At 36.7% G+C, this 27,216-nt stretch overlaps 1 protein-coding gene across 4 annotated transcripts in view; it reads left to right on the plus strand.

Annotated features, from left to right (window-relative positions):
• Positions 1–26,922, plus strand: part of pip (heparan sulfate 2-O-sulfotransferase pipe) — a 530,582-nt gene extending 503,660 nt beyond the window's left edge. For all 4 annotated transcript variants that reach the window (XM_074179052.1, XM_074179053.1, XM_074179051.1 and 1 more), the window contains 4 exons: positions 4,746–5,023; positions 10,137–10,293; positions 13,448–13,727; positions 26,523–26,922. In XM_074179052.1, the coding sequence (XP_074035153.1) occupies positions 4,746–5,023; positions 10,137–10,293; positions 13,448–13,727; positions 26,523–26,698 (891 nt within the window). In that variant the 3' untranslated portion in view covers positions 26,699–26,922. The remainder of the gene's footprint in view (positions 1–4,745; positions 5,024–10,136; positions 10,294–13,447; positions 13,728–26,522) is intronic.
• The last annotated feature ends 294 nt before the right edge of the window (positions 26,923–27,216 follow it).

Below are 27,216 nucleotides of genomic sequence, written 5' to 3' on the forward strand. Positions count from 1 at the left end.
TCCGCTTTCCATTTTATCCGATTCACTGGTTCAGTGGGAGATGACCGTTTGGCTGAATACGTTGTTGGAGAACATGTATGCGGCTTCTTTGAATTTTCTCCTAAACCAATGTTCCTCTGTGTTTAAGACCTCAGCTTGGGACCACTCGATGTTATGTTGATGATTTGCTGGTTTCTCTTCGCTGTGTATGTTTCTTGTGCTCGACAATGCGAACATTCAATCGCCTCTTAGTTTAACCAATATAGAATTTTCCGCACTCACAGGGTATCCGGTAAATGCAATTCTTGGAATCGCAGTCTGCGTTTGGTGGCCTGGTTTTCATGTGGCTGCTACGGATAGTGTTATCGGATCTGAAGCATGTTCTGATGTTGTACTTGGAACCAATTCTGCTTATCCTCTCCGATAATCCTCTGATGTAGGGAAGTGCAAGCACTGGTTGTGACGGCTTCTCTTCCTTGCTAGGCTTCTGCTCTCTGTTAGCCAAAATCTTTTCTTCCATCGCTTTGTAGTAGCCATTCTGTTGAAGATCATTTTTGATGATGTCTAGTTCTTTCTCGAGACCTTCCTTCCTGTTACAGAGCCCGAAAGCACGGTCTAATAGAGTCTTGATGATTCCTCTTTTAGTTAATTGATAGTGGTTGGAATCGTGGTTCAGATACTGTCCCGTGTGAGTGGGTTTTCGGTATACAGATGTTTCCCACTTAGTATCGGTCCTCTTCACCAAAACGTCTAAGAATGGCAATTCTTTGTTTATTTCCATTGTGAAAGTGATGAAAGGTCTCACGCTGTTGATGTTTTTCAGAAAGGCGTCTAGTTCAGTGTTCCCATGGTTCCATATTATGAAGGTGTCGTCAACAAATCTCAACCAGACTCGAGGTTTCTTGTGGGCTTCTTCAATGGCCAGAGTTTCAAACCACTATATATATATATATATATATATATATATATATATATATATATATATATATATATATATATATATATATATATATATATTACAATGCAGGTTTTCACGGATGCTAGAATATGATGTGTTGTTCTTCCGGGTGTTCATCCGTTGGGTACTATTCGATAGTCGACGTTTCGCCATCATCTCAGATGGCATTATCAAGACGAGATACTGCTTCGCTTCGAGAGGTGTAACTGATGTTAGGTTCTTCTTGTGGTGTTTTTATATGGTTTCGCTTGCGTAAGTTGTATGGATTTGTTACCTGTTTTCCTACCTGACGGTTGTTGATGGCTTTTGGTAGTTCTCCTACCTGTTTTTCTACCTGAGGGTTGTGAATGTCTTCTGGCGGTTCTCCTACCTGCGATGATTCATTATCAATTTGTGGTTGTCTTTGGTGGTTGTTTTTAATTATTGATTTCCAAATCCTTGGGATGTTTAGTGAGTCATCCCTATATATATATATATATATATATATATATATATATATATATATATATATATATATATATATATATTTCAGTTGGAAATAACAGTTTCGTACACAGCATTCTAATAATTCCATAATTACTTCTATAGGTAGATTCGTTTTCTCTTGCAGGTTCCCGTCTTTGGATAGCTTTTTCTGTATGTTTTATTTCTACTCGTATTTTATTTCACTATTATTTCATTTCAGGTAGTGTTCTCCTTCCCGGTTGCTCCTGGGCTGCCGGTCTGGTTTTGCACCAGTTGCTCGGGTAAGTGGGTAACTCATCAAAAGCCAAGGGTGTTAGTGGCTTATTTATTATTATAATTTTTTTACCGTAGTGTGCGGTAGTAAGGCCCTATCCCCCGAAGCCCCGATACATTCAGGAGGGCGCGCCGGCATTATCAACCAATGACCACTCCCCACACTGTGGGATAAGTGATCATTGGGTCCGATAATCATGTGCCCTGAGCAAGCGCAGTGAGCCAAGAATGACAGCCTTCTGCATCTGTGCGGCTAAGATTTCTGCCATAGTGCGGCAAGCCGGTATGATTTTAAGATTTGAGAGTAAAGAGAGCATCATTCCACCAAGGACTCCAATAATCAGAACAACCATCTTGACAGAGTGGTCTGGATAGAGTCTGCGGAGTTCGAAGAGAAAATCTCGATATTTCATTCGTTTTTCCTACTCTTTTCGGACGATATTCGTCTCGCCAGGAGCTGCAAATTCTATGACCAATATCGTCTTGCTCTGGTGATCGAGAAGGACTACATCAGGCTTATTACCTTGCATGAGCCTGAGGAACAAATAATTCCAATAAATTCGGCGCTTCTCGTTCCCCACAACGGATTCAATATCCCCCGTAGCGTAGGGCAACACCGGTGTCTCGTCAATACCGTAAGAGCACTGTAGATGGTAATTTTGCACTCTTAGGGCTACGTTATGCCGATGGATATAGGCCGAGACCGCATACGCTGGACATGCTGATAGCAAGTGCATTAGGGTCTCGGGCGCCTCGCGGCAGGCCCTGTACCTTGTGTCAGGAACCTCTCTACCCATCACGCGATTGCGGTAAACTGAGGTGTTGAAGACACCACCCTGGCAAGCCATGATGAACCCCTCAGTTTCCGACTTCAGCTCACTCGACCTGAGGAAAGCGAAAGTCAAGCCCTTTGATAAGACAAGGTCTTCAATGTTATTGAAGAAGACCCCATGCATTGGCTTATCCTTGTGTTTCCCAGAGGTGAGGTGATCTCTGCGGCTTTATTATGAGCTTTTTGCTGAACGGGTTCCATCTCGGTGACAGAGTTGTGGTCACCTCGTTCAGTGTCGAAAACTAAACCGAAGAGAAATGCTCAAAATCCTTCTCTTTCATGGTCACGGAGCATGCAGAGAAGGGGATCCGAACTCCTGGCGACTTTACAGGCTATATCCAGTACCAATATTATTAAATAATCAAGAAATCACCGTTCGCGTAACCCTAGCAAACTCACAAACGAACTACTCTCTCCTACTCCAACAGTCCTATAGTGTGATGCAGACAATAGGCCTGAACTCAGTCTTAGATATACGAAACGTAATTCTATCTCTCACTAACTTATACCTCCATCTCAATTTCCGTTAACCTCGCCCGATCAAACTTTTTGTAACGCTCCCGTCACACAATCACCAGCTTACTTCCCAAGTCAAGTGCGCATAAATAAGTTAAACTTAAAACAAAATTTTGCTTTATATCTTCGTAAGAGCAGAAGTTGATTGTTTTGTGTCAACCAATAGTACCTGACTATAAAAACTTGGCTACAATTCAACCGATTCTATATCTTATATCGTTTACGAGATTCCCATGCATCCACTTGAATAGCCCCGTATAGGGTGTTTATTAAACATGCGGCAAAAAATTACCGGACTATTCTAAAGCCGGGCTCAAACGACTCGTGTGCTTGACAAATACGCAATTATTTGCGTACTTGGCAAGTATACGAGCTTTGCGAATTGCGATGGCAAGTAGGGCGCTCACACGACGTGTACAATGTATAAGTACACGAGCGCGATCATTTGGCTTAAAACCTTAACAAAGAATCAGTGGTGTGGTAGTCAATATGGATAGCGGTCGTCTGGAAAATCTCTTTGTTGCTTCAGCGGCGTTTGTTGTGATGAGCTCTGCTTATTTAATTAAATTAAAAAGAAAAAGGAGGAGAAGATGATTGATGGTTCCATTAAATAAAGATCGAGACAGTACCTATAGTTAACTTTTACTAAAACAGCATTCTAGATACAGAAAGTGAAAAAAAATATATAAATCTTTTTTGTAGATATAGCGCCACCCATATGCTACAGGACCTCAAACGAGAACCTTCAGAAAAATTCGAAAGTTTTTGTAGAATGTCCGCTGTTGACTTTGAGTTCCTAATCAATAAAATAGGCCCTCTGATAACGAAACGTGATACCAATAGGAAGAAGGCGATTCCTGTTCAAGAAAGATTTTGCGTTGCACTGAGGCTTTGTCTACCAAAAGATTAGAAATCATAATAATTTGCGTATCTATATTTTAATTATTTTATTATCTGGGGCTGGATGGGGCTAAATAAATGCATTTTGAAATGTATTTGAGTTACTGTAAGGAATACTCCTACCCATATGTATGAACAGGGGTATTTAGACCTCAAGGTTTTATTTTCCCATTTAATAAATTTAACCCATACACAAATTTATTGTTGAATTAATTACTCATATCAAAAGTATTGAATACTTTATTCCTTGATCTGATCCATCTCAACAACGAGAAAGCATACACCTCCTCTTTGATGGATGGTCCATGCTTGTGAGCTAGCTTCAGGTAATTTTCAATTAAATATCTTTTTAGTTTGAGTTAGAGCTCAAACAATGAGTATTTGAAGAATATTTTGAATAATGTATGACCGCCTTTTGGGTTTGCATCATTATGGGTTTTATTTTACGTTGCGAATATTTGCAAATGCATCATTAATGACAGGGAGCAGAGGATATCCAATCAATTGCATGTCTTATTGAACTAAGGATAATCTCAAACATATCTCTAAACTTTGTCTCAAGAAACACATGAGACATTGATGGCATTCAAAAGGAATGTTCGAGTTATCTCATGAATATTCATTATTTGAACAACAAAGTATTATAGTTTTCTAAACGATAGTAAAAATTGCAATTTTCGTCTTTCAAACAGTTAATCAACATCCTTAAATTACTTAGTTATTAATTCGTCTGTATATTGATACTACTAATATATCGTTGCTTTTGAATTTGAATAATGAAAGTTGTCTATCATAGGTGAAGTTTATCATTCAAATTTACAGATGGCATCTCTTCAGCCTATACGACTGAACAACACAAGAAAAGCAAAAAGGAACATAATATTCTTCAATCGCGTTCCTAAGGTGGGGTCCCAAACACTGATGGAATTGCTAAGGCGACTGAGTATCAGAAACGGCTTTGGTTTCCACCAAGATCGAGTTCAGAGAGTTGAAACGATAAGACTGTCTCCGGAAGATCAAGCTGCACTTGCTGCCCTAGTGTCCAGTTATGAACCTCCGGGAGTTTATATCAAACATGTTTGTTTCACGAATGTTTCTGAGTAAGTACTACTATTACATAATATTCAACTGACAGTTGATTCGGACTACTGCCGAACCGAAGGGAGGGGTTGAGATATATTAAAAAATAAATTAAGCATGGAGCAGGTGAAACAAAGAAAAGTTATCATTACTCTTATCTACAAACATTAAATTATCATACCATTGTTGGTTTGTCCTTTTGTTTAAATCATAAATTATCAAACGATACGTTTGAGCTCGGCTCCTCGGTTACTGTAATGCGGTATTTGTATATCTGGCCGAATTTCGATTGGACTCACAGTAAGTCTAGTTCGCACGCCAGCAGCTAGTGGAAATAGGAGATTAGTGCTGTAACTTAGAGCATTATTTTGTTAAATTCATTTATGTAATGTTGAATGTTATATTAATATACAGTGCTTTTCAGATAAAAGTATCCACCTTTAATAACTTTTGTAATACTGGTATTTAGGAAAAATCCAAAAACACGTCAATTTATGTTGGAAGGGGCAAGCATTATGGCTTATTTAAACTTACTGGAGAAGCCACCCCCTCACCCCTAGCATCATCCCTTTTTTTTTAAATTACTTCTCATATTTTTTATGTAAAATTTGGATACTCCTCTTTGAGTTGATTTCAAAAATGTATAATACTTGTAGGTTAAAGTGGTTAGTTTATGAGATAAACAATTTTTCTTTTAATAGCACAAATTTTACTTATTTTTTACTTTCACCTTATTTGCCTGTAATAAAATGGGTTGTACAACAGTTCAAACTCTTTAATCTTTTTAACTGTGCTATTTATTATGAAGTTACAATAAGTGTTCAAAATGAGTACCATTCACTTCCATACAATGGTATAATCTATTTTGAAATGCCTCTCTGACATTGCTTAATACGGCTGGATTTAATTGTCGACATTCATTTTCTATCCTCTCTCGTAAATCATCCAGAGATTCTGGTTGGGTAGCATAAACTTTTGTTTTTAAATACCCCCATAAAAAGAAGTCTAGGGGTGTTAAATCCGGTGACCTAGGTGGCCACTCCATCATCTGTCCTCTTCTACCTATCCAACGAGCGGGGAATGTTTCGTTTAAAAATTGTCGGACAGGCATAGCATAGTGTGGGGGAGCTCCGTCTTGTTGCAATACCAGTAAATCTTCGAAAAGGTTATCATCATTTTCTATTATTGTTATAATACAACAATATGGTCACCTAGGATACCACACCAAACGTTCAACTTTTGGGGATGTTGTGTATGGAATTCACGCATAATATGTGGATCACTTTCAGCCCAATATCTACAATTATGCCTATTTACTAAGCCATTTAATGAAAATGAGCATTCATCAGAAAAGCAAATATTGTTCAACAATTGTGGATTGTTATTGATAAATTGATTCGCAAAACTCTAGACGACGATCAAAATCATCTTCATTCAACTCGTGCACCAACTTAACTTTGTATGGGTGGTACTTGAATTTATGTAGAACTCGGAAAACTGTAGAAGATGAAACACCAATCGCTCTACTTATTGTTGACAACGCCTCTAAGCTGACTTGCCCTAAAATTGCCACTTGGATTGCTTCGTTATTTACGAGTCCCTCTCGCTTATGCACTTTATTGCAAACAGACCCTGTTGTGGTAAATTTCTCCATCAGTTGAATTACATACTTATGAGTTGCATGTCTTCCGTCATGTAATTCGTTAAATATTCTAGCAGCAGTTCTTGCACAATTATTATTTTGGTAGTATAAACGTACAATTTCAATTCTTTCTTGCAAAGAGTAAACCATTCCAGTGAAACAAAAAAAATAATGTATCAAAGTAGGTACACTATCAATAGTGACTACAAATTCTAGTTAACAATGTCAAACTTTAATAAAAAGTAGAGTTTTTTGTTGTTTGGATTTTTGAAGTAGAATAAATAGCACAGTTAAACAGATTAAAGAGTTTGAACTGTTGTACAACCTATTTTAGTACAGGCAAATAAGGTGAAAGTAAAAAATAAGTAAAATTTGTGCTATTAAAAGAAAAATTGTTTATCTCATAAACTAACCACTTTAACCTACAAGTATTATACATTTTTGAAATCAGCTCAAAGAGGAGTATCCAAATTTTACATAAAAAATATGAGAAGTAATTAAAAAAAAAAAAATGATGCTAGGGGTGAGGGGGTGGCTTTTCCAGTAAGTTTAAATAAGCCATAATGCTTGCCCCTTCCAACATAAATTGACGTGTTTTGGATTTTTCCTAAATACCAGTATTACAAAAGTTATTAAAGGTGGATACTTTTATCTGAAAAGCACTGTATTTTAACTATTGCTCTACATTGTTGTTTCTCTAGCCTTACTCATCTATTTGAAAGTGTTTGAAGCTCTGGACAAACTATAACACTATATTTATGTTTATTGGGATAAATCGTAATAACTTTGCTTCATCATAAAAAAATGGAAAAATTGAAAAACCATCAGTTTAAAAAAGGTTTCTTTGAAATATGAAGTTTTTTTGTAAAGTAGTAAAATTATTTGAAGGTGGTTGACAATGTTTCATGGTGCATTTCATTAGTCCGGACTTTCATCATCTAATAAGATATGAATTGATTTGAAAACCCCGAAAAAATATGTAAAAAAAATTAAAAAGGTTAGCTGAAAATAACAATTATATTAAGCAAAAAAACTGAAATAGCGATGAAAAAGACATCGAACCAAGTTACTTCACGACGTTTCGATTGTTAGTATCCACAATCGTCCTCTTATCTCTCTCCACTTTATCGGTTTTAACGGAAACTAACCATTTGGCGGGAGTTGGTCGTGTTCCGCTTGATTAGAGGTTTCCATATGTTGCGTATCTGTATGCTAGTTTGGCTAAATGCGTTGTTGGACAACATATATGTGGCTTCTTTGAATTTTCTCCTAAACCAGTGTTCCACCTTGTGGACGATTTCAGCTTGAGCCCACTTGATGTTATATTGATGAGTCCAAACATGCTCTGCTGTTCCTGATTTGCTCGTTTCTCCTCGCTGTGTGTGTGTTTCTTATGCTCGGCAATGCGAACTTTCAATGGCCTCTTAGTTTCACCGAAGTACGATTATCCGCACTGGCAGAGTTATATTTATTTATATTTGGCAGAGTTATATTTGGACCCAATCCTTCTTATCCTTTCCGAAAATCCTCTGATGTAGGGAGCGCTTGCTGTATTCTAGCTGAAGCCTGTTCCACCATCACTTTGGAGTAACCATGCCGTTGAAGGTAATTTTTGATGATGCCTATTTCCTTTTCGATACCTTCCTTTATATTACAGAGCCCGAAAGCACGGTTTAGTAGAGTCTTGATGATTCGTCTTTTAGTCGATTGATGCAGGTTGGATTCCTGGTTCAGATACTGTGAATGGGTTTTCGATATACAGATGTTCCCCATTCAGTGTCGGTTCTCTTTACCAATACTTCTAAGAATGGCAACTCGTTGTGGACGTCCTTCTTCATTGTGAAATTGATGGAAGGACTTACGTTGTTGATTTGCTTCAGGAAGGTGTCTAGTTCTGCATTCCCATGGTTCCATATTATGAAGGTGTCGTCCACGTATCTCAACCAGACTCGGGGCTTCTTGTGGGCTTCTTCAATGGCCAGAGTTTCAAACCACTCATTCCCATATTGATTTCAATTTGAGAGCCAGCGGTAGACAGCTGTTTCAGCCTATTGGGCATCGTCAGTATCGGGCAGGCGGTCCTCGATTGAAGGCAAAATGAGAAAAACCAAGAAAGTACTTGATAAAAATAGCTGCGTGAACGCAAGTGAAACGTAAGTGGAACCACCTATTGGTGTGACACCCAAGTCAACTTGGGTTTTTTTGTCAGTGTTGGTGGATTGACCAATCAACCGACAACTGCGGCAGCAGAAATTCGGGAAGCTAACCTGAAATGCCATCGGAAAACGAATCCACATGTTTCTAGAAATGATATGAAATCTAGAAAGGTTAATGCAGTCAAGCTGCTGAAAAATAATTCCATGAAAATAAAAAAATAAATAGATAAGTACTCTTTGATCATTCCCATATTGATTTCAATTCAGTATATATATATATATATATATATATATATATATATATATATATATATATATATATATATACTATGGCTATAACTGATGAAAGTGGCGATCCCATTGGCAGTCCCTCATCTTGTGTGAATAATTCGTCCTTCAGTTGGACGTAGCAGTTTCGTACACAGCATCCTAGTAATTCCATGATTACTTGTATTGGTAAATTGTTCTATCTTTTCATCTCGTTTTTTTTACAGAGTTTTTCAGGTATTTCAAATCGGTTTATATCATATTAGACAATGGAAGTCCGAACTAATGAAATGATAAAATTAGTTCAAAATCCTCTATTAAGTACCCTGTTCAAAAATTCTTGGCTACGCTACTAATTCGGACATGTCCTACAAGATAGTTAACAAAATGGTTTTGAAAATTCTGTCTTCAATAAAAACCATGACGGCAAATTGATAGCTTCAATAAACTATTTGTAATAACTTTCCGCGAATAACTTGTACAATGTGTCAAAATGTAACGGTCTCGATAGTTTGTAAAAAACTTTCTGTAACTGTTCGAAACAAGGATTTCGTAGCACGTAGTTCTATGGTGGATATCCGCCTGTTTTACTTTTTCAAGAAAAACTGAAATATCTCATAAACGGTTGGTTTTTGATTTAGGGAATGTTTCACGGAAATGGGTCAAAATCATCTCGGAATTTCAAAACCATCCTGACATACAGGATGTTCTATTTCAAAAACGCGAGTTTTGGCCCATTTTTATATCTTCAGAATTAGTCATCGATTCCGATGTATTAATTTTTTGGAAATGTTACTTCTGCAAGACAATGGAATGTCTGTGTAATAGGTACACCCTTGTTAAAGGGTGTACCTATTACATAAACACAGTATAATCATGGCAGGTATTCAAAAATGTGAATTTGAATCTAGGAAGTTGGTATCAACTTCCGGTGTAACCGGAAGTGTTGAAAAAACGTCATTATAACAGAATGAACACTTTTGAAAGTATTTTCATATCTTTGAATAACCGTAAAACAGACGTTCAAAGAAATTATGAACAAAATTTGTCATCAATTTTTTATTTCAGCTTTGGTTTGCCAGAACCTATATACATAAACTTGGTCAGGGACCCCGTGGAGAGGGTAATTTCCTGGTACTATTACATTCGAGCTCCTTGGTACTATGTGGAAAGGAAAATTGCATTTCCCGATATACCATTGCCCGATCCTAAATGGCTCAAAAAGGTTCGTACCCATAATTTAAGAAAGTCTTTTTTATTGAGCTCCACACGTATGAATGAAATAATTGTAATAATAGACAAATAACCAGTGTGCCAATTTAAGAACATATCACTATCTATATTTCGGCCTTCATAAATAACCTCAAAATAAGCAAAAACACGTCAAACTTATTTTTAGGTGGAACATTGTTTCCGCTAGTGTGAGTAATAGCGACCCGAACCGAAAGGACCCTAACTCTACTATTACCTTTACAGTCTATCGAAAGCACACTTGTCTCGTCATTCCATTTGGATTCCAGGACATCGGCTACGGAAGCACATCTGCACCGGCAGCAGGAGGTTGCATATCTTAATGAGGATCTACAAGTGATTTCGAATTGTGGTGAAAGTAACCAGGTTCAATTCAATGCCATAAAAACCCAGGCATCCATTTTCTCCAAGAAGATAAATGTCTCCGAACTGGATATAATAATGTCAAGTCAGACAATAGACACCAATATATCTTGACACAATCATGTTGCCGGAATTGCAAAGGCTGCTTCTCAAAAGCTTGGAACACTGTTCCAAGCGAACCAGAAAACTGTACAAACCTCAGCAACTTTTGATGCTTTATAAAGCTCAGATCAGACCTTCTTTGGATGTTTTCATGTATGGAGCTCTGCCCCCAAACATACCCTGAAGTTGCTGGATTCCATCCAGAAAAGAGCCATTCGCTTGATTGGAGACGCGAATCGAAGAGACATCGAAGAAGGGTTGGCGATTTGTCTCTTTTCTATAGATACTTTCACGAAAAGTGTTCAAGTGACTTGGCACATTTGATTCCACCAAGAGCGGACATATCAGAAATACGCGACGGACTGTGGCTGCTCATCGTTTTGAGGTTCAACTCAGTCCACCTCGAACTTCACTGTTTAAAAACTCTTTCATCTGGAAAATGGCGTTTGTGACGAATAAACTTTATGAAAACTTTTTTTCCAAATGGATTTAATCTCCAGCGATTCAAATCCAATGTGAATCACCACTTTCGCACAGGCACCGCTCTGAGAGCGCCTTAAGGATTTTTGTATAGTGCTTGTGTTTTGTCCTTGAAGAAAAACCCCAAAAAGTCACTTGAAAACTTCCGCCTCAATTGTAAATAGCTATATTTCATTCGACATACGGGCTGAACTTCTCAGTTTTCCCTTCATTACTTTCCAGCAGATTCTTTATTGATTTGGTTATTGATTTGTTGTTTATTATTCAGATTGTGGAAGATTATATATGCCGATAAGCTGATATAATAGAAAACTCACCTTCCAATGTTTGATTGATTCATAAATCAAGTGTTATATTCGTGAGTGATAGCTTTCCATAACACATATATTTCATGATAATAAATTAGGTAGAAATAAATATTTCTTCCTACCTTTATCAAGTTCAAAACTACCTCAGTTTTTGAAAAAGGATTCCAGTTGTTTCTTCAAATTTTTTTTGGGTATATTACCGTTATTTTTGATTCTTGAAATTTTAATACATATCGATACCATACATTGATGATTTCAAGCATATCTTCAGAATAGAATTTTTTTCTGATCTGTGAGAATTTTTCATTGTAGATATCATGGTTACTATCCATTTATTGAACAAGGGTTTGACTTTAAACCTTCATGCTTCATTTTGCCAACCCTTATTTTTGGTAAATGATGGATGTATCCGTTACTACGTGGTAGGAAATCATAATGAAGAGAAGATAATTGAAACATAGAAAACATACATAGAAAAAAAACATAGAAAGTTCAAATTCTCTTTTCTTCCTTATTTTTGGGTAAATTTCTTGTGAATTCGTATATTATTTTGTAGAATCCACATAAAAATTACCGTCGTTTCCATGTTAAAGAACAAGTTTTCTTCAGTTGAATATGATTTGCTTGGTGGCAAATAATACTTGTACTGTGCATATCCATTTTAGGAAAGCAATAGAAAAGCCATTGATGTTCTATTCTGAGGATTCCAACAGCTTTACATCAGCTGCCGCAAGATACTAATATCCATTATCGGTAGGTAGGTCGGTAGCCAGGCAGTTCGACGTGGGTGCTTTGTTCACTCTCTCAATCGGCCGATTTGAGGGTCGGTGGTTCAAACCGCAGGCTGAACGATCGATTTTCACTTGCTATCGTCCAACGCGTGTTAGGAATCACACGTTAAAAAAGTAGACCTCGTTAGTCCTTAGCTCGCACAAGTTTAGACTCCTGAGGGTTGCCGTTCGTTGGGGTGCGACAGCTGGTTAACGGAAAAAACATATTTTAACATATATTACCGATGTCCTGTTTTCTCCACTAATCTACCATATACCAGTAAAGGCGCCTATATTATACGAGGAGCAATCAAAGTTTCCTGACAACCTGCGAAAACTTCACAAATGAAGTTACAAACCATTTTTTCGAAAGCGTTTTTTTGAAATTTGTTTTAGAACTATGGCCAGGATGAGCGCAATATCAAATCCATTTGAATTTCAATGAATACTTGTAGAAAACCCCAGAAAGCTCACTTTTCCACTGCACATATAAGTTTTGTTGCGAATTTTCACAATCAGATTGTCTAGTTATTGTTATAAATAACGGAATTCTTATTAGTACTCGTTCTAACACTAAAAACACAAAAAAATAAGCTCAATTCGAAACGTTAGCGTATGTCTTGGTTCAAGCAATACATCAGAAATTTTCTGTTGAATATAAAAACTTGCCAATACAAATAATTGACGTTATTGAAGGATTTCCCCCTACCTTAGATACTCTCTTGTCTTGAGTGGACTCCATTTCGTAACCCTACTATATACGAACCCTACATCCTATATTCATAATCTTACTAATGATAAGTACAATGTTTTTATTGCACCGAGATCAGACATGTGTTGAGTTTATCTATTAATGAATCCTAACATTCTCAGGGCGTTGATATTGTTTATCAGAATGCAGATCTTTGTCACACACAATGTTGAAATCGCAGATGGTAATATCAACAGTTTGTATATAGTCGCTATCAATACAATAGTCACACTCAATTGAGTTACGTGCTTTGAAGAATAACATTAGTTCACACATTAACAATTACATTTAAATTATATCTAGGAACAATTTGAATTATAGAAACTTAATTTTTAATTCTAATCTCCATTTCAGGATTTTGAGCAATGCGTCCTGTCGGGAGACAGGGAATGCCGCTATGTTAAAGGCGAAATCAGAGAAGGAATCGGAGACCATCGACGCCAGTCCATGTTTTTTTGCGGCCACCATTCAGAATGCCTACCATTCAACACGAAAGGGGCTTTGGAGAGGGCGAAAAGAGCCGTTGAACAGCATTTCGCTGTTGTAGGTGTTCTAGAAGAATTGAACACCACGTTGGCAGTATTGGAAAATTATATTCCAAGGTTTTTTGACGGTGCGTCGGATATTTACTGGAGTAAGTACATTTTTCATAAACATACATACATTTTCATATATATGGGATATAATATCTTCTCTATTGAGTTTTAGAGTTGTGTGATTTGTTTGATAGAGATTATTCGACAGTAATTGACAAAACACAATTCAATGTGAAATTTCCATTTGAATTGAAATTAGAAAAAAATATTAACTTTTGTTTCAACCGGTTAAAACAGCGATTGGAGTCAGTTGAAACACATAAAAATAATATAATAAATACTAATCAAATATGTTTGTTTTGTCGTAAATACTAATTATACGAATAATTATGGCACCACATGACAACATTAATCAGTCTTCAAGATTTCAATACTTCTAAACGACGAGTAGCAAACATTCAAAGGAATTACAAAAACATATAATAATTTCAGAATAAACTTGACGAAAGTATGTCTGAAAACAAATAAACTTTGAAAATAAACTAAATGAAAAACATTTCTTAAATCGAATAAACATTAATAATGAAATTAACATTCCTAATAAACTAAAAGAAAGCCGTTTTGGTTGGTTTCCTATAAAAAAACCTTTTTAAAATCAAATAAGCATTCAAAATGAACTGAAGAAAACACCTCCTAAATAAAATAAACTCCGAAAATGAACTTAAATAAAGTATTCAACTTAGGATTAATGAGAGTATTTAGAGACGCAATTGTGGCAAACGTAGCTAAGACCACCTTCTGTGCATTCTCCGTCAGCCCATTGTTTAAACGAAGTACATTGAATCCACTGTTCTCCGAATCTGCAAACAACACAGTAACATTCTTCGCCTTCTGATTCTTTTTGAACTTTTTCTCTTACCTTTTCTTCCGTCTTATATTTTCTTAACTTGCTCAAGTTTGGTCCGTTTTATTTTTGCTTCATGCTCTTTTCATATCACCTATTTGTCCGGTGTATCAGGATAAATATTTGATTTTCTAGTTTTTCACCCTTTATTAAATTTCATTTGGGGTGCTTATTAATGGTCTTACTGTCTCCGGGGTAAAGACGATACGATCATTAGTAGTTTGTGCACTTGTAGACGGTCTTGGTGAAATTTTTTGATAGATATGGATGCTGCGAAGTCTAGGAGGTGTATTTAGGTTTACTTGCTGAGTTATTTGAAGTGGGGAGTCATAGAGAGCTTGTTGTTCAACTGTTGTCTGGAGAAACAACTGTAATTCTTATTCTTCAAGTAAACGAAAATACGATAATGGTGGTGTTTCACTTTCAGTTGGATTTTCATTAGATATGTAACAACTGGAACGTCAATATTATTTTCTGGACTAAGTCTATCTGTTCTCTCAGTTGTATTTTCCGGATTAGGAGTATGCATTACAAAAACAGGAGCATAATCGATCTCAGTAAATAGATTCCGGTTATATGGGTGTTGTATTCCCGTTTTGCAAAAGACGGCTTGAATGTTGGGATCGTCTTTGCCAAATAATGATAATAATAATGTTTGTTTCTTTTAGATCATACAATTATGATGTAGGAAACGTCAAATACAAGTATAGTAAAACAACAATATGCAGATTAAAATATAAAGGAGTTACCTCAAGTGGAAAACAGTTATTATATACAATATATATTAAAATACATATGAATAATTCACACATCATGTACGGTCATTTTTATAGAAGTTTTCCACTGAATACATAGTTCGATCAATTAAAAACTCTTTGAGGTTCATTTTGAACTTTTTGATATCGGAGAGTAGTAGGTAGACAATTGAAAAGTCTTGCTCTGGCCAAAAAGGGAGACTTTTCATAGGTTGAAGTCCTATGTTGTTTAATGTTAATTAAATTTTCTGATCTTGTGGGATATCGATGGCACTGAGAATTGGACTCGTAGTCATTCATATTTTCTCCACGTATAGACCAAACAACCATAGATATAAATTGCTGGGAAAGTCAAAATTTTATTTTGTTTAAATGAGGGCCTACATGATTCGATTCTATCTAGATTAAAAATTAGGCGAAGAATTCTTTTCTGATCTATAAAAACACGATCCGCTCCTGTACAATCTCCCCACAAGATGACATTGTATGAGAGTGTAAATTGAACCATAGAATAATACACGTTAATCAAAGATTCTACAGCCACGTAGTTGCAAAAGTGCATAAAAGCTGCTAATAAGTTTTCTAATTACATGGTTTGAATGGAATTTCCAAGATAAATTAGTGTCAATGTGAACACCCAAAAATTTGGTTGTTTCACTTGGGAGAATTGTGATATTATTGACTAAAACCTATATATGATTAATACATCTTTTTTACCAAAAAATTCAATTAATATTGATTTTTCTGCATTTACCACAAGCTTATTATCTTGACAACATGTTGTAAAATTATTGCTGATAAAATTCAGCCTCTCTTCGAGCTCTTCAGGACTATCTTCTGCTGCAAAAATCGATTTGTCATCAGCATAAAGTACAATCGGGGATGTTCCAATATACTCTGGCAGGTCATTGATGTATAGCAGAAATAGTAACGACCCCAAAATTGATCCTTGGGAAACGCCAAGTGAAGTGTCAAACATGTCCGAATCAACACCATTCCATCTAACGTATATCCTTCTGTACCTTATATATGACAATATCCAGTTTAAAAATATTCCACGAATTCCTATAGTACATAACTTTTCCGATAGAATATCAAAGTTAATAGAGTCAAATGCCTTAGATAAATCGAAGAAGAGCGCACCGACATACTTTCCCTTGTCAACATTGTTGTAAATGCGTTCCATGAAAGCAGCAGTCGCTCCTTCCGTTGATCCATTCGGACAAAAACCGTACTGAAACTTGCTCAAAATATTATTACTCAACAAAAAGGCAAGCAATTTATTATGAATACATTTTTTGATGATTTTGCATCTCGCTTTCGAATGTATCTCAACAGGGAACCATGCTTATCCGTCGCTCTCCGTTACTATAGCTTGACAAGTTAATTTTTCCATTGGATATTTTCCTCACCCGAACTTTCGGCATCTACAAAAAATAAACGCTAGTATATTCTTTGTTTCAATCGTACCCATAAAAATGTTTCAAACGTCTCCAACTCCACTTTTGGTAAACTATTCATAGTTACATTATCTGTTTGAAAAAAATCTGTTTAGAATCTGTCTTTCCGTTATCCAGCTGTCGCACTCTTACGAACGACAACCCTCAGAAGTCGAAGCTTGTGCGTGCTAAGGTTTAACGAGCTATTACCTTTTAACGTGTGATTCCTAACACGGGTTGGACGATAGCAAGTGGAAATCGATCGTTCAGACTAGGGCTTGAACCACCGACCAACACGGCAGTCAATTCGAGTGAGTGAACAAAGCACCCACGTCGAATCGCCTGGCTACCGACCACATTAATATTAACATATTAAAAATAGTCATCATCCCTTAATCTACAAGCGTCATAATAATCACAAACACATACTCAATACATTCACTTAAAAAGAACAGTTGATATAAGCGTTAATGTCAGGAGAAAAATACTTACTATTGGGTAATAAAAATCGATATGGCGTCCTGTACAGTACACAACGAAAACGCGCGGGAAGCGGAGCGGCACTGAATTCGTGTTCGGACCTGTTGTCCGCTTTGTTTTTCCCTTGCACCCCTCACTCTCCGCACAACCGTTTACTAGATATTTGCACTGTTTCAACCATCCTTTGTTTCAACCGTACCCAGTCTACCTACGACAACATCCTCTAGTGTCACAATAGATAATATAATGATAATTCATTTAGAAAACTGAATTTGAGGAAATTAAATTGAACAAAATTTACTTGTGATGCACTGTTTTCAACGTTTGGGTTAGTAATGAATATTACTGGAGTTTTATTCCAACATCAAACCGTTATTTTAACAGCTCGACACGTGTTTCGATCATCAAGTGATCATCTTCAAGAAGAAGATTGAAACAGTTCAAATATTCCTTATGAAGATGATCACTTGGTGATCGAAACACATGTCGAAGTGTTAAAATAACGGTTTGGTGTTGAGATAAAGCTCTAGTAATAGGTAAGCAAAATTTGTTCGCTTTAAGATTCTAACACCAATATGTTAGGTACCTACCAAAAATTTCGATTTTTGAAAATATTCTGAAATGTTGATATTTCCATATCTTCAGGATGGATGTAGAAAATAGTTTCAGCCTTATATCGTTAGTTGTAGGTGGTGCACGTGGAAATCTTGAAAAAGCGACCTCGGTTACTTTGGCAATAAAGTTCAGCAATATTTCGTATTTTCTATTATCTTTCCCGAAACAGTGAAAAATGTATTTTGAAGGCATCATGAATATTTGAAATGACGGAAACTATAGAAAATAGTGAAAACTAAACGAAAAATCCGAGCAGGGGGCGGTATACTGTCTGTCTGTCTGATTTTAATCAGACAATCTGCCACCTTCATATTTTGTTATAGTGGTGACAACTGGAAATAAAAAAATATGTCAGAAATGAAATAAAAAAACCGGCCGTCGGGGGCGGTACAGATCCAGCAATATTTTTATTAGAGACTCTGCCACCTTCATATTTTGGTATAGTGTTAAGAAATAGAAATAAAGATATATGGCCGAGGTGAAATGAAAAAACCGGCCGTCGGGGGCGGTACAAGTCCAGCAATATTTTTATTAGAGACTCTGTCACCTTCATATTTTGGTATAGAGTTAAGAAATGGAAATGAAGAAATATGTCAGGTGTGAAATAAAAAAACCGGCCGTCGGGGGCGGTACAGATCCAGCAATATTTTTATTAGAGACTCTGCCACCTTCATATTCTGGTATAGTGTTAAGAAATGGAAATGAAGAAATATGTCATGTGTGAAATCAAAAAACCGGCTGTCGGGGGCGGTACAGATCCAGCAATATTTTTATTAGAGAGCCTGCCACCTTCATGTTTTGGTATGGTGTTAAGAAATGGAAATAAAGATATATGGCCGAGGTGAAATCAAAAAACCAGCCGTCGGGGGCGGTACAGGTCCAGAAATATTTTTATTAGACTCTGCCACCTTTATATTTTGGTATAGTATTAAGAAATGGAAATGAAGAAATATGTCAGAGGTGAAATCAAAAAATCGGCCGTCGGGGGCGGTACAGATCCAGCAATATTTTTATTAGAGAGCCTTCCACTTTCATATTTTGGAATGGTGTTAAGAAATGGAAATAAAGATATATGGCCGAGGTGAAATAAAAAAACCAGCCGTCGGGGGCGGTACAGACCCAGCAATATTTTTATTAGAGACTCTGTCACCTTCATATTTTGGTATAGAGTTAAGAAATGGAAATGAAGAAATATGTCAGGTGTGAAATAAAAAAACCGGCCGTCGGGGGCGGTACAGATCCAGCAATATTTTTATTAGAGACTCTGCCACCTTCATATTCTGGTATAGTGTTAAGAAATGGAAATGAAGAAATATGTCATGTGTGAAATCAAAAAACCGGCCGTCGGGGGCGGTACGGATCCAGCAATATTTTTATTAGAGACTCTGCCACCTTCATATTTTGGTATAGTATTAAGAAATGGAAATGAAGAAATATGTCAGAGGTGAAATCAAAAAATCGGCCGTCGGGGGCGGTACAGATCCAGCAATATTTTTATTAGAGAGCCTTCCACTTTCATATTCTGGAATGGTGTTTAAGAAATGGAAATGAAGAAATATGTCAGGTGTGAAATCAAAAAACCGGCCGTCGGGGGCGGTACAGGTCCAGCAATATTTTTATTAGAGAACCTGCCACCTTCATATTTTGGTATGGTGTTAAGAAATGGAAATAAAGATATATGGCCGAAGTGAAATCAAAAAACCGGCCGTCGTGAGCGGTACAGATCCAGCAATATTTTCATTAGAGACCCTGCCACCTCCATATTTTGGTATAGTAGTCACAGCTGGACATAAAGAAATATGGCCGAGGTGAAATCAAAAAACCGTTCGTCGGCGGTGGTACAGATCCAGCAATACTTTCGTTAGAGCCCCAATCACTTTCACATTTTGTTGTAGTTTATTGATTAGGTATGAAGAGAAATGGCAGATAGGAAATTAAAACCGGCACATGCAAAATAAATACAAAATTATAAACAATGAATGGCAATGCAAACTGAAATATATTACTTATTAAAATCTCAAAAAAAAACAAAACGTAAATCATATCCTGAAAAATGCAATTATATCATAAATCAAAGTCAACGCAAACTAAATTTTACAACAAAACAATCTCAAAACACAAAATATCTTAAAAATCTATATCTAAAGCCATTTGACATACACATAAAAAAAACGTAATAAATCAATAACAATACGAATTGAACTCTGTATCACAATATAATATCAAAAAATTAATATGAATAAAATTCAAATCGGGAGCCTATTGGTAAAATAATACAAATTTATAATAAATAGGAGACACTGCGTACTGAATTCTACAGTGCTTTTCCTTAAAGTTTTTCCCTTTTATTTTTTGAATGAATCATTTATCACTATTTTCACCTACTACAAAATGGCGGCACATTTAATAATTACTTGAATACATCGATGTTCAACTTCATAAATTGACGAAATAAGCTGACTTCACTTGAGAAAATGTTCGAAACGGTTGTCTTGAACTTTTTGACATAAGAACAGCCTAATCGATATTTCACGTCCAATTTTTTCTGAAACTGTAACATCGATATTTCTACAAATATTCATCATTCTCTGCCGTATATCTAATATCGAAGCAGATTTAGTTTCGTACAATTTTGCGCTTGAAACAGCCCCATAAAAAACTCCAAAGGTGTCAAATCTGGCGAGAGGGTCCTCCCGTTCCGTAGGACCTCGACTACCAACCCAACGACCGAGGAAATTGATATCTAAATGGTTTCTTGCTTGTCTGAAGTTGTGGTGCGCCATCTTGTTGGAATACAATATTCATATCGAATTCATTAGGATTCGCTTCGACAATTTTGGTGATTAGAGGGCTTGCTGACCAGATTTGAAACCTTTTGATTTTCTTATGGGGCTATTTGAAGCACAAAAGTTGTACGAAACTGAACTTGCTTCCACTATTGGATATACGGCAGAGAATAATAAATATTTGAAGAAATATCGACGTTACAGTTTTCGAAAATATTAGACGTGAAATATTGCTTGGGTTCTTCATTTCCATTTCTTAACACTATACCAAAATATGAAGGTGGCAGAGTTTCTAATAAAAATATTGCTGGACCTGTACCGCCCCCGACGGCCGGTTTTTTGATTTCACATCTGACATATTTCTTCATTTCCATTTCTTAGCACTATACCAAAATATGAAGGTGACAGAGTCTCTAATAAAAATATTGCTGGATCTGTACCGCCCCCGACGGCCGGTTTCTCGATTTCAAACCTGACATATTTCTTCATTTCCATTTCTTAACACTATACCAAAATATGAAGGTGTAAGAATCTCTAATAAAAATATTGCTGGACCTGTACCGCCCCTGACGGCCGGTTTTTTGATTTCACACCTGACGTATTTCTTCATTTCCATTTCTTAGCAATATACCAAAATATGAAGGTGGCAGAGTCTCTAATAAAAATATTGCTGGATCTGTACCGCCCCCGACGGCCGGTTTTTTGATTTCAAACCTGACATATTTCTTCATTTGCATTTCTTAACACTATACCAAAATATGAAGGTGGCAGAGTCTCTAATAAAAATATTGCTGGATCTGTACCGCCCCCGACGGCCGGTTTTTTGATTTCACACCTGACATATTTCTTCATTTCCATTTCTTAACACTATACCAAAATATGAAGGTGGCAGAGTCTCTAATAAAAATATTGCTGGACCTGTACCGCCCCCGACAGCCGGTTTTTTGATTTCACACCTGACATATTTCTTCATTTCCATTTCTTAGCACTATACCAAAATATGAAGAAGGCACAGTCTCTAATAAAAATATTGCTGGACCTGTACCGCCCCCGACGGCCGGTTTTTTGATTTCACATCTGACATATTTCTTCATTTCCATTTCTTAGCACTATACCAAAATATGAAGGTGGCAGAGCCTCTAATAAAAATATTGCTGGATCTGTACCGCCCCCGACTGCCGGTTTTTTGATTTCAAACCTGAAATATTTCTTCATTTCCATTTCTTAACACTATACCAAAATATGAAGGTGGTAGAGTCTCTAATAAAAATATTGCTGGATCTGTACCGCCCCCAACGGCCGGTTTTTTTATTTCACACCTGACATATTTCTTCATTTCCATTTCTTAGCACTATACCAAAATATGAAGGTGGCAGAGGTGCTGGATCTGTACCGCCCCCGACGGCCGGTTTTTTGAATTCACATCTGACATATTTCTTCATTTCCATTTCTTAACACTATACCAAAATATGAAGGTGGCAGGGTCTCTAATAAAAATATTGCTGGATCTGTACCGCCCCTGACGGCCGGTTTTTTGATTTCACCCCTGACATATTTCTTCATTTCCATTTCTTAGCACTATACCAAAATATGAAGGTGGCAGAGTCTCTAATAAAAATATTGCTGGATCTGTACCGCACCCGACGGCCGGTTTTTTTAGTTCAAACCTGACATATTTCTTCATTTCCATTTCTTAACACTATAGCAAAATATGAAGGTGGCAGAGTCTCTAATAAAAATATTGCTGGACCTGTACCGCCCCCGACAGCCGGTTTTTTGATTTCACACCTGACGTATTTCTTCATTTCCATTTCTTAGCACTATACCAAAATATGAAGAAGGCACAGTCTCTAATAAAAATATTGCTGGATCTGTACCGCTCCTGACGGCCGGTTTTTTGATTTCAAACCTGACATATTTCTTCATTTCCATTTCTTAACACTATACCAAAATATGAAGGTGGCAGAGTCTCTAATAAAAATATTGCTGGATCTGTACCGCTCCCAACGGCCGGTTTTTTTATTTCACACCTGACATATTTCTTCATTTCCATTTCTTAGCACTATACCAAAATATGAAGGTGGCAGGGTCTCTTATAAAAATATTGCTGGATCTGTACCGCCCCCGACGGCCGGTTTTCTGATTTCAAACCTGACATATTTCTTCATTTCCATTTCTTAACACAATACCAAAATATGAAAAGGTGGCAGAGTTTCTAATAAAAATATTGCTGGACCTGTACCGCCCCCGACGGCCGGTTTTTTGATTTCTCATCTGACATATTTCTTCATTTCCATTTCTTAGCACTATACCAAAATATGAAGGTGGCAGAGTCTCTAATAAAAATATTGCTGGATCTGTACCGCCCCCGACGGCCGGTTTTTTGATTTCAAACCTGACATATTTCTTCATTTCCATTTCTTAACACTATACCAAAATATGAAGGTGGCAGAGTCTCTAATAAAAATATTGCTGGACCTGTACCGCCCCCGACAGCCGGTTTTTTGATATCACACCTGACATATTTCTTCATTTCCATTTCTTAGCACTATACCAAAATATGAAGAAGGCACAGTCTCTAATAAAAATCTGGATCTGTACCGCCCCTGACGGCCTGTTTTTTGATTTCAAACCTGACATATTTCTTCATTTCCATTTCTTAACACTATACCAAAATATGAAGGTGGCAGAGACTCTAATAAAAATATTGCTGGATCTGTACCGCCCCCAACGGCCGGTTTTTTTATTTCACACCTGACATATTTCTTCATTTCCATTTCTTAGCACTATACCAAAATATGAAGGTGGCAGGGTCTCTTATAAAAATATTGCTGGATCTGTACCGCCCCCGACGGCCGGTTTTCTGATTTCAAACCTGACATATTTCTTCATTTCCATTTCTTAACACAATACCAAAATATGAAAAGGTGGCAGAGTTTCTAATAAAAATATTGCTGGACCTGTACCGCCCCCGACGGCCGGTTTTTTGATTTCTCATCTGACATATTTCTTCATTTCCATTTCTTAGCACTATACCAAAATATGAAGGTGGCAGAGTCTCTAATAAAAATATTGCTGGATCTGTACCGCCCCCGACGGCCGGTTTTTTGATTTCAAACCTGACATATTTCTTCATTTCCATTTCTTAACACTATACCAAAATATGAAGGTGGCAGAGTCTCTAATAAAAATATTGCTGGACCTGTACCGCCCCCGACAGCCGGTTTTTTGATATCACACCTGACATATTTCTTCATTTCCATTTCTTAGCACTATACCAAAATATGAAGAAGGCACAGTCTCTAATAAAAATATTGCTGGATCTGTACCGCCCCTGACGGCCTGTTTTTTGATTTCAAACCTGACATATTTCTTCATTTCCATTTCTTAACACTATACCAAAATATGAAGGTGGCAGAGACTCTAATAAAAATATTGCTGGATCTGTACCGCCCCCAACGGCCGGTTTTTTTATTTCACACCTGACATATTTCTTCATTTCCATTTCTTAGCACTATACCAAAATATGAAGGTGGCAGGGTCTCTAATAAAAATATTGCTGGATCTGTACCGCCCCTGACGGCCGGTTTTTTGATTTCACACCTGACATATTTCTTCATTTCCATTTCTTAGCACTATACCAAAATATGAAGGTGGCAGAGTCTCTAATAAAAATATTGCTGGATCTGTACCGCCCCTGACGGCCGGTTTTTTGATTTCAAACCTGACATATTTCTTCATTTCCATTTCTTAGCACTATACCAAAATATGAAGGTGGCAGGGTCTCTTATAAAAATATTGCTGGATCTGTACCGCCCCCGACGGCCGGTTTTCTGATTTCAAACCTGACATATTTCTTCATTTCCATTTCTTAACACAATACCAAAATATGAAAAGGTGGCAGAGTTTCTAATAAAAATATTGCTGGATCTGTACCGCCCCTGACGGCCGGTTTTTTGATTTCAAACCTGACATATTTCTTCATTTCCATTTCTTAACACTATACCAAAATATGAAGGTGGTAGAGTCTCTAATAAAAATATTGCTGGATCTGTACCGCCCCCAACGGCCGGTTTTTTTATTTCACACCTGACATATTTCTTCATTTCCATTTCTTAGCACTATACCAAAATATGAAGGTGGCAGGGTCTCTAATAAAAATATTGCTGGATCTGTACCGCCCCTGACGGCCGGTTTTTTGATTTCACACCTGACATATTTCTTCATTTCCATTTCTTAGCACTATACCAAAATATGAAGGTGGCAGAGTCTCTAATAAAAATATTGCTGGATCTGTACCGCCCCTGACGGCCGGTTTTTTGATTTCAAACCTGACATATTTCTTCATTTCCATTTCTTAACACTATACTTAAATATGAAAGTGGCAGAGTCTCTAATAAAAATATTGCTGGATCTGTACCGCCCCCGACGGTCGGTTTTTTGATTTCACTGCTGACATATTTTTTTATTTCCAGTTGTCACCACTATAACGAAATATGAAAGTGGCAGAGACTCTATTAAAAATATTGGTAAATTTGTACCGCCTCCAACGGCCGGTGTTTTGATTTCGTCACTGCTATATTTCTTCGTTTCCTTTTGTTAACACTATAACAAAATATGAAGGTGGCAGGGTGTCTGATTAAAATGTTGACAGAAGTATACCGCCCCCTGCTCGGATTTTTCGTTCAGTTTTCACTATTTTCTATAGTTTCCGTCATTTCAAATATTCATGATGCCTTCAAAATACATTTTTCACTGTTTCGGGAAAGGGAATAGAAAATACGAAATATTGCTGAACTTTATTGCCAAAGTAACTGAGGTGAAAAAGCGAAAACAAAACTCCAGTTACTCAGTAAGAACACGCCTAAGGAAGTAATTTTATAGCGAAACACGTGCTTCGGTTTTGTGAACTATTCAGTGAAAATCTCACAATGAAGTGTTACTTGAATAAGTTATGGATTTTCATCAACGGCAAAAGCAAAAGTTCTCAATTCAGATAGTAATCATGACAGGATAATTCCTCACCAAATATATCCTCTGTATGCAAAGGTGATACATTTCTGTATGGCTTTTATAAAAATAGTTTTTCACGTCAAAAAATAATTTATATTGTCATACCTTCACATCACTTGAGGTGACTCATTCATAAAGTATGACAATATAAATGACTGTTTTGGTTGAAAACCATATAGAGATTCATCATGTTTCCGTATAAATGTTACGAAAATGAAAATTTTTCACAGATTCCTGTCTCATTTTTCGTTATGGCGTTTGGTTAGGAAAGATCCAAGTCGCAATTAATGAAAACCTTGTGAGAACTTTTGGGTTATTGGTTTATTGTTTTCACTTTTTCAACATTTTCTTGTTCACTACAACTGAGGGTATAAGGCTGAAAGAAAATAAATATTTTTAAATGAGATCTCGATACATTCATCTCTGCCAACATACGTACCCAGTAGGTTCTGGTTAGTGCCTGCCGAAAAACAACTATATTGCCGGATGATACCACGCTGGACATTGATTTACATTCTACTGACATTTATGCAAGATACCTCACAGAAGTTAGTCTTGCAGATGTTATTCGTTTCAATGAATATTTCGAAATGACATTTCATCTCTTCCAACGTACCTACATAGTAGGTTCTGCCAAAATACAACTATTTTCCCGAGTAATACCCTGCTGGACCTCATAAAGAATAGGACGTCTGTTGAATATAATGCAATGTCCAGCTTGGTATTAATCGGAGGAGTAGTTTTTTTGCAGGCCTTTACCAGGACCTACTGTGTAGGGAGAGATGCATTTTTTGAGATTTCATTTCGAAATATTTATTTTTTCTTCCGATATAGTTTACATACTTATACTGATAAGGCCACAAAAAATGTGATCACACACAATTATTATTTTTTGTTTCAGATGAAATCAGCCGTTTCAATCCAATAAACAGAAACGCCTTCAAACCACCAGTCAGCGAAGAAGTAAAAAACCTTGTTAGAGCAAATTTCACGAAGGAAATAGAATTCTATGAATTCTGCAAACAAAGACTGCATAAACAATATATAGCTTTGAAATTACCGGAAATGTATAGATGAAGATACAAAGACTTTTAGATTCGAAAATCATCATTCAAAAAGTGATATCTAATTTCAAAGAGTATCTTCTAAGATTAATTTTCACTGTAATATTTCTGCTGAATGATTTGTGACGAATTACTTTACATACAAATCCCAGCGAAGTGTGAAGAAGTTCAATTTGTGTGTGAATAATGTTGTGAATAATGTTGTGATTATTGTTAATATAGGATTTGAAGAAGTAATTGAGGATGTTTTATTTCATATACCCAACCTATACCTACAGAAGACTAATAGTGTTGCAGCGGCAACAGTTTTACATTGTTTTAGAAAGTTGTGATAAAATATGTTATTCGATTAGTAGTTATCAAAAGCTGGTAAATAATTGTAAAAGTATACCGTGTTAGGAATCACACGTTGAAAGGTAAAGGCCCCCATAGACGTCGTTCTTTTTCGACTGGATTACCCGACGTGCAAAACTGTTCAGGCAATCACGAACCGTGGTGGCGCCCACACACTGCTCGGGTCAGTTTTCCTTC

Source organism: Leptinotarsa decemlineata, unplaced genomic scaffold, assembly GCF_025532065.1.
Source record: "Leptinotarsa decemlineata unplaced genomic scaffold, Ldec_3_MD MMD2_tig00004307_RagTag_RagTag, whole genome shotgun sequence".
In the NCBI taxonomy this organism is placed as follows: domain Eukaryota; kingdom Metazoa; phylum Arthropoda; class Insecta; order Coleoptera; family Chrysomelidae; genus Leptinotarsa; species Leptinotarsa decemlineata.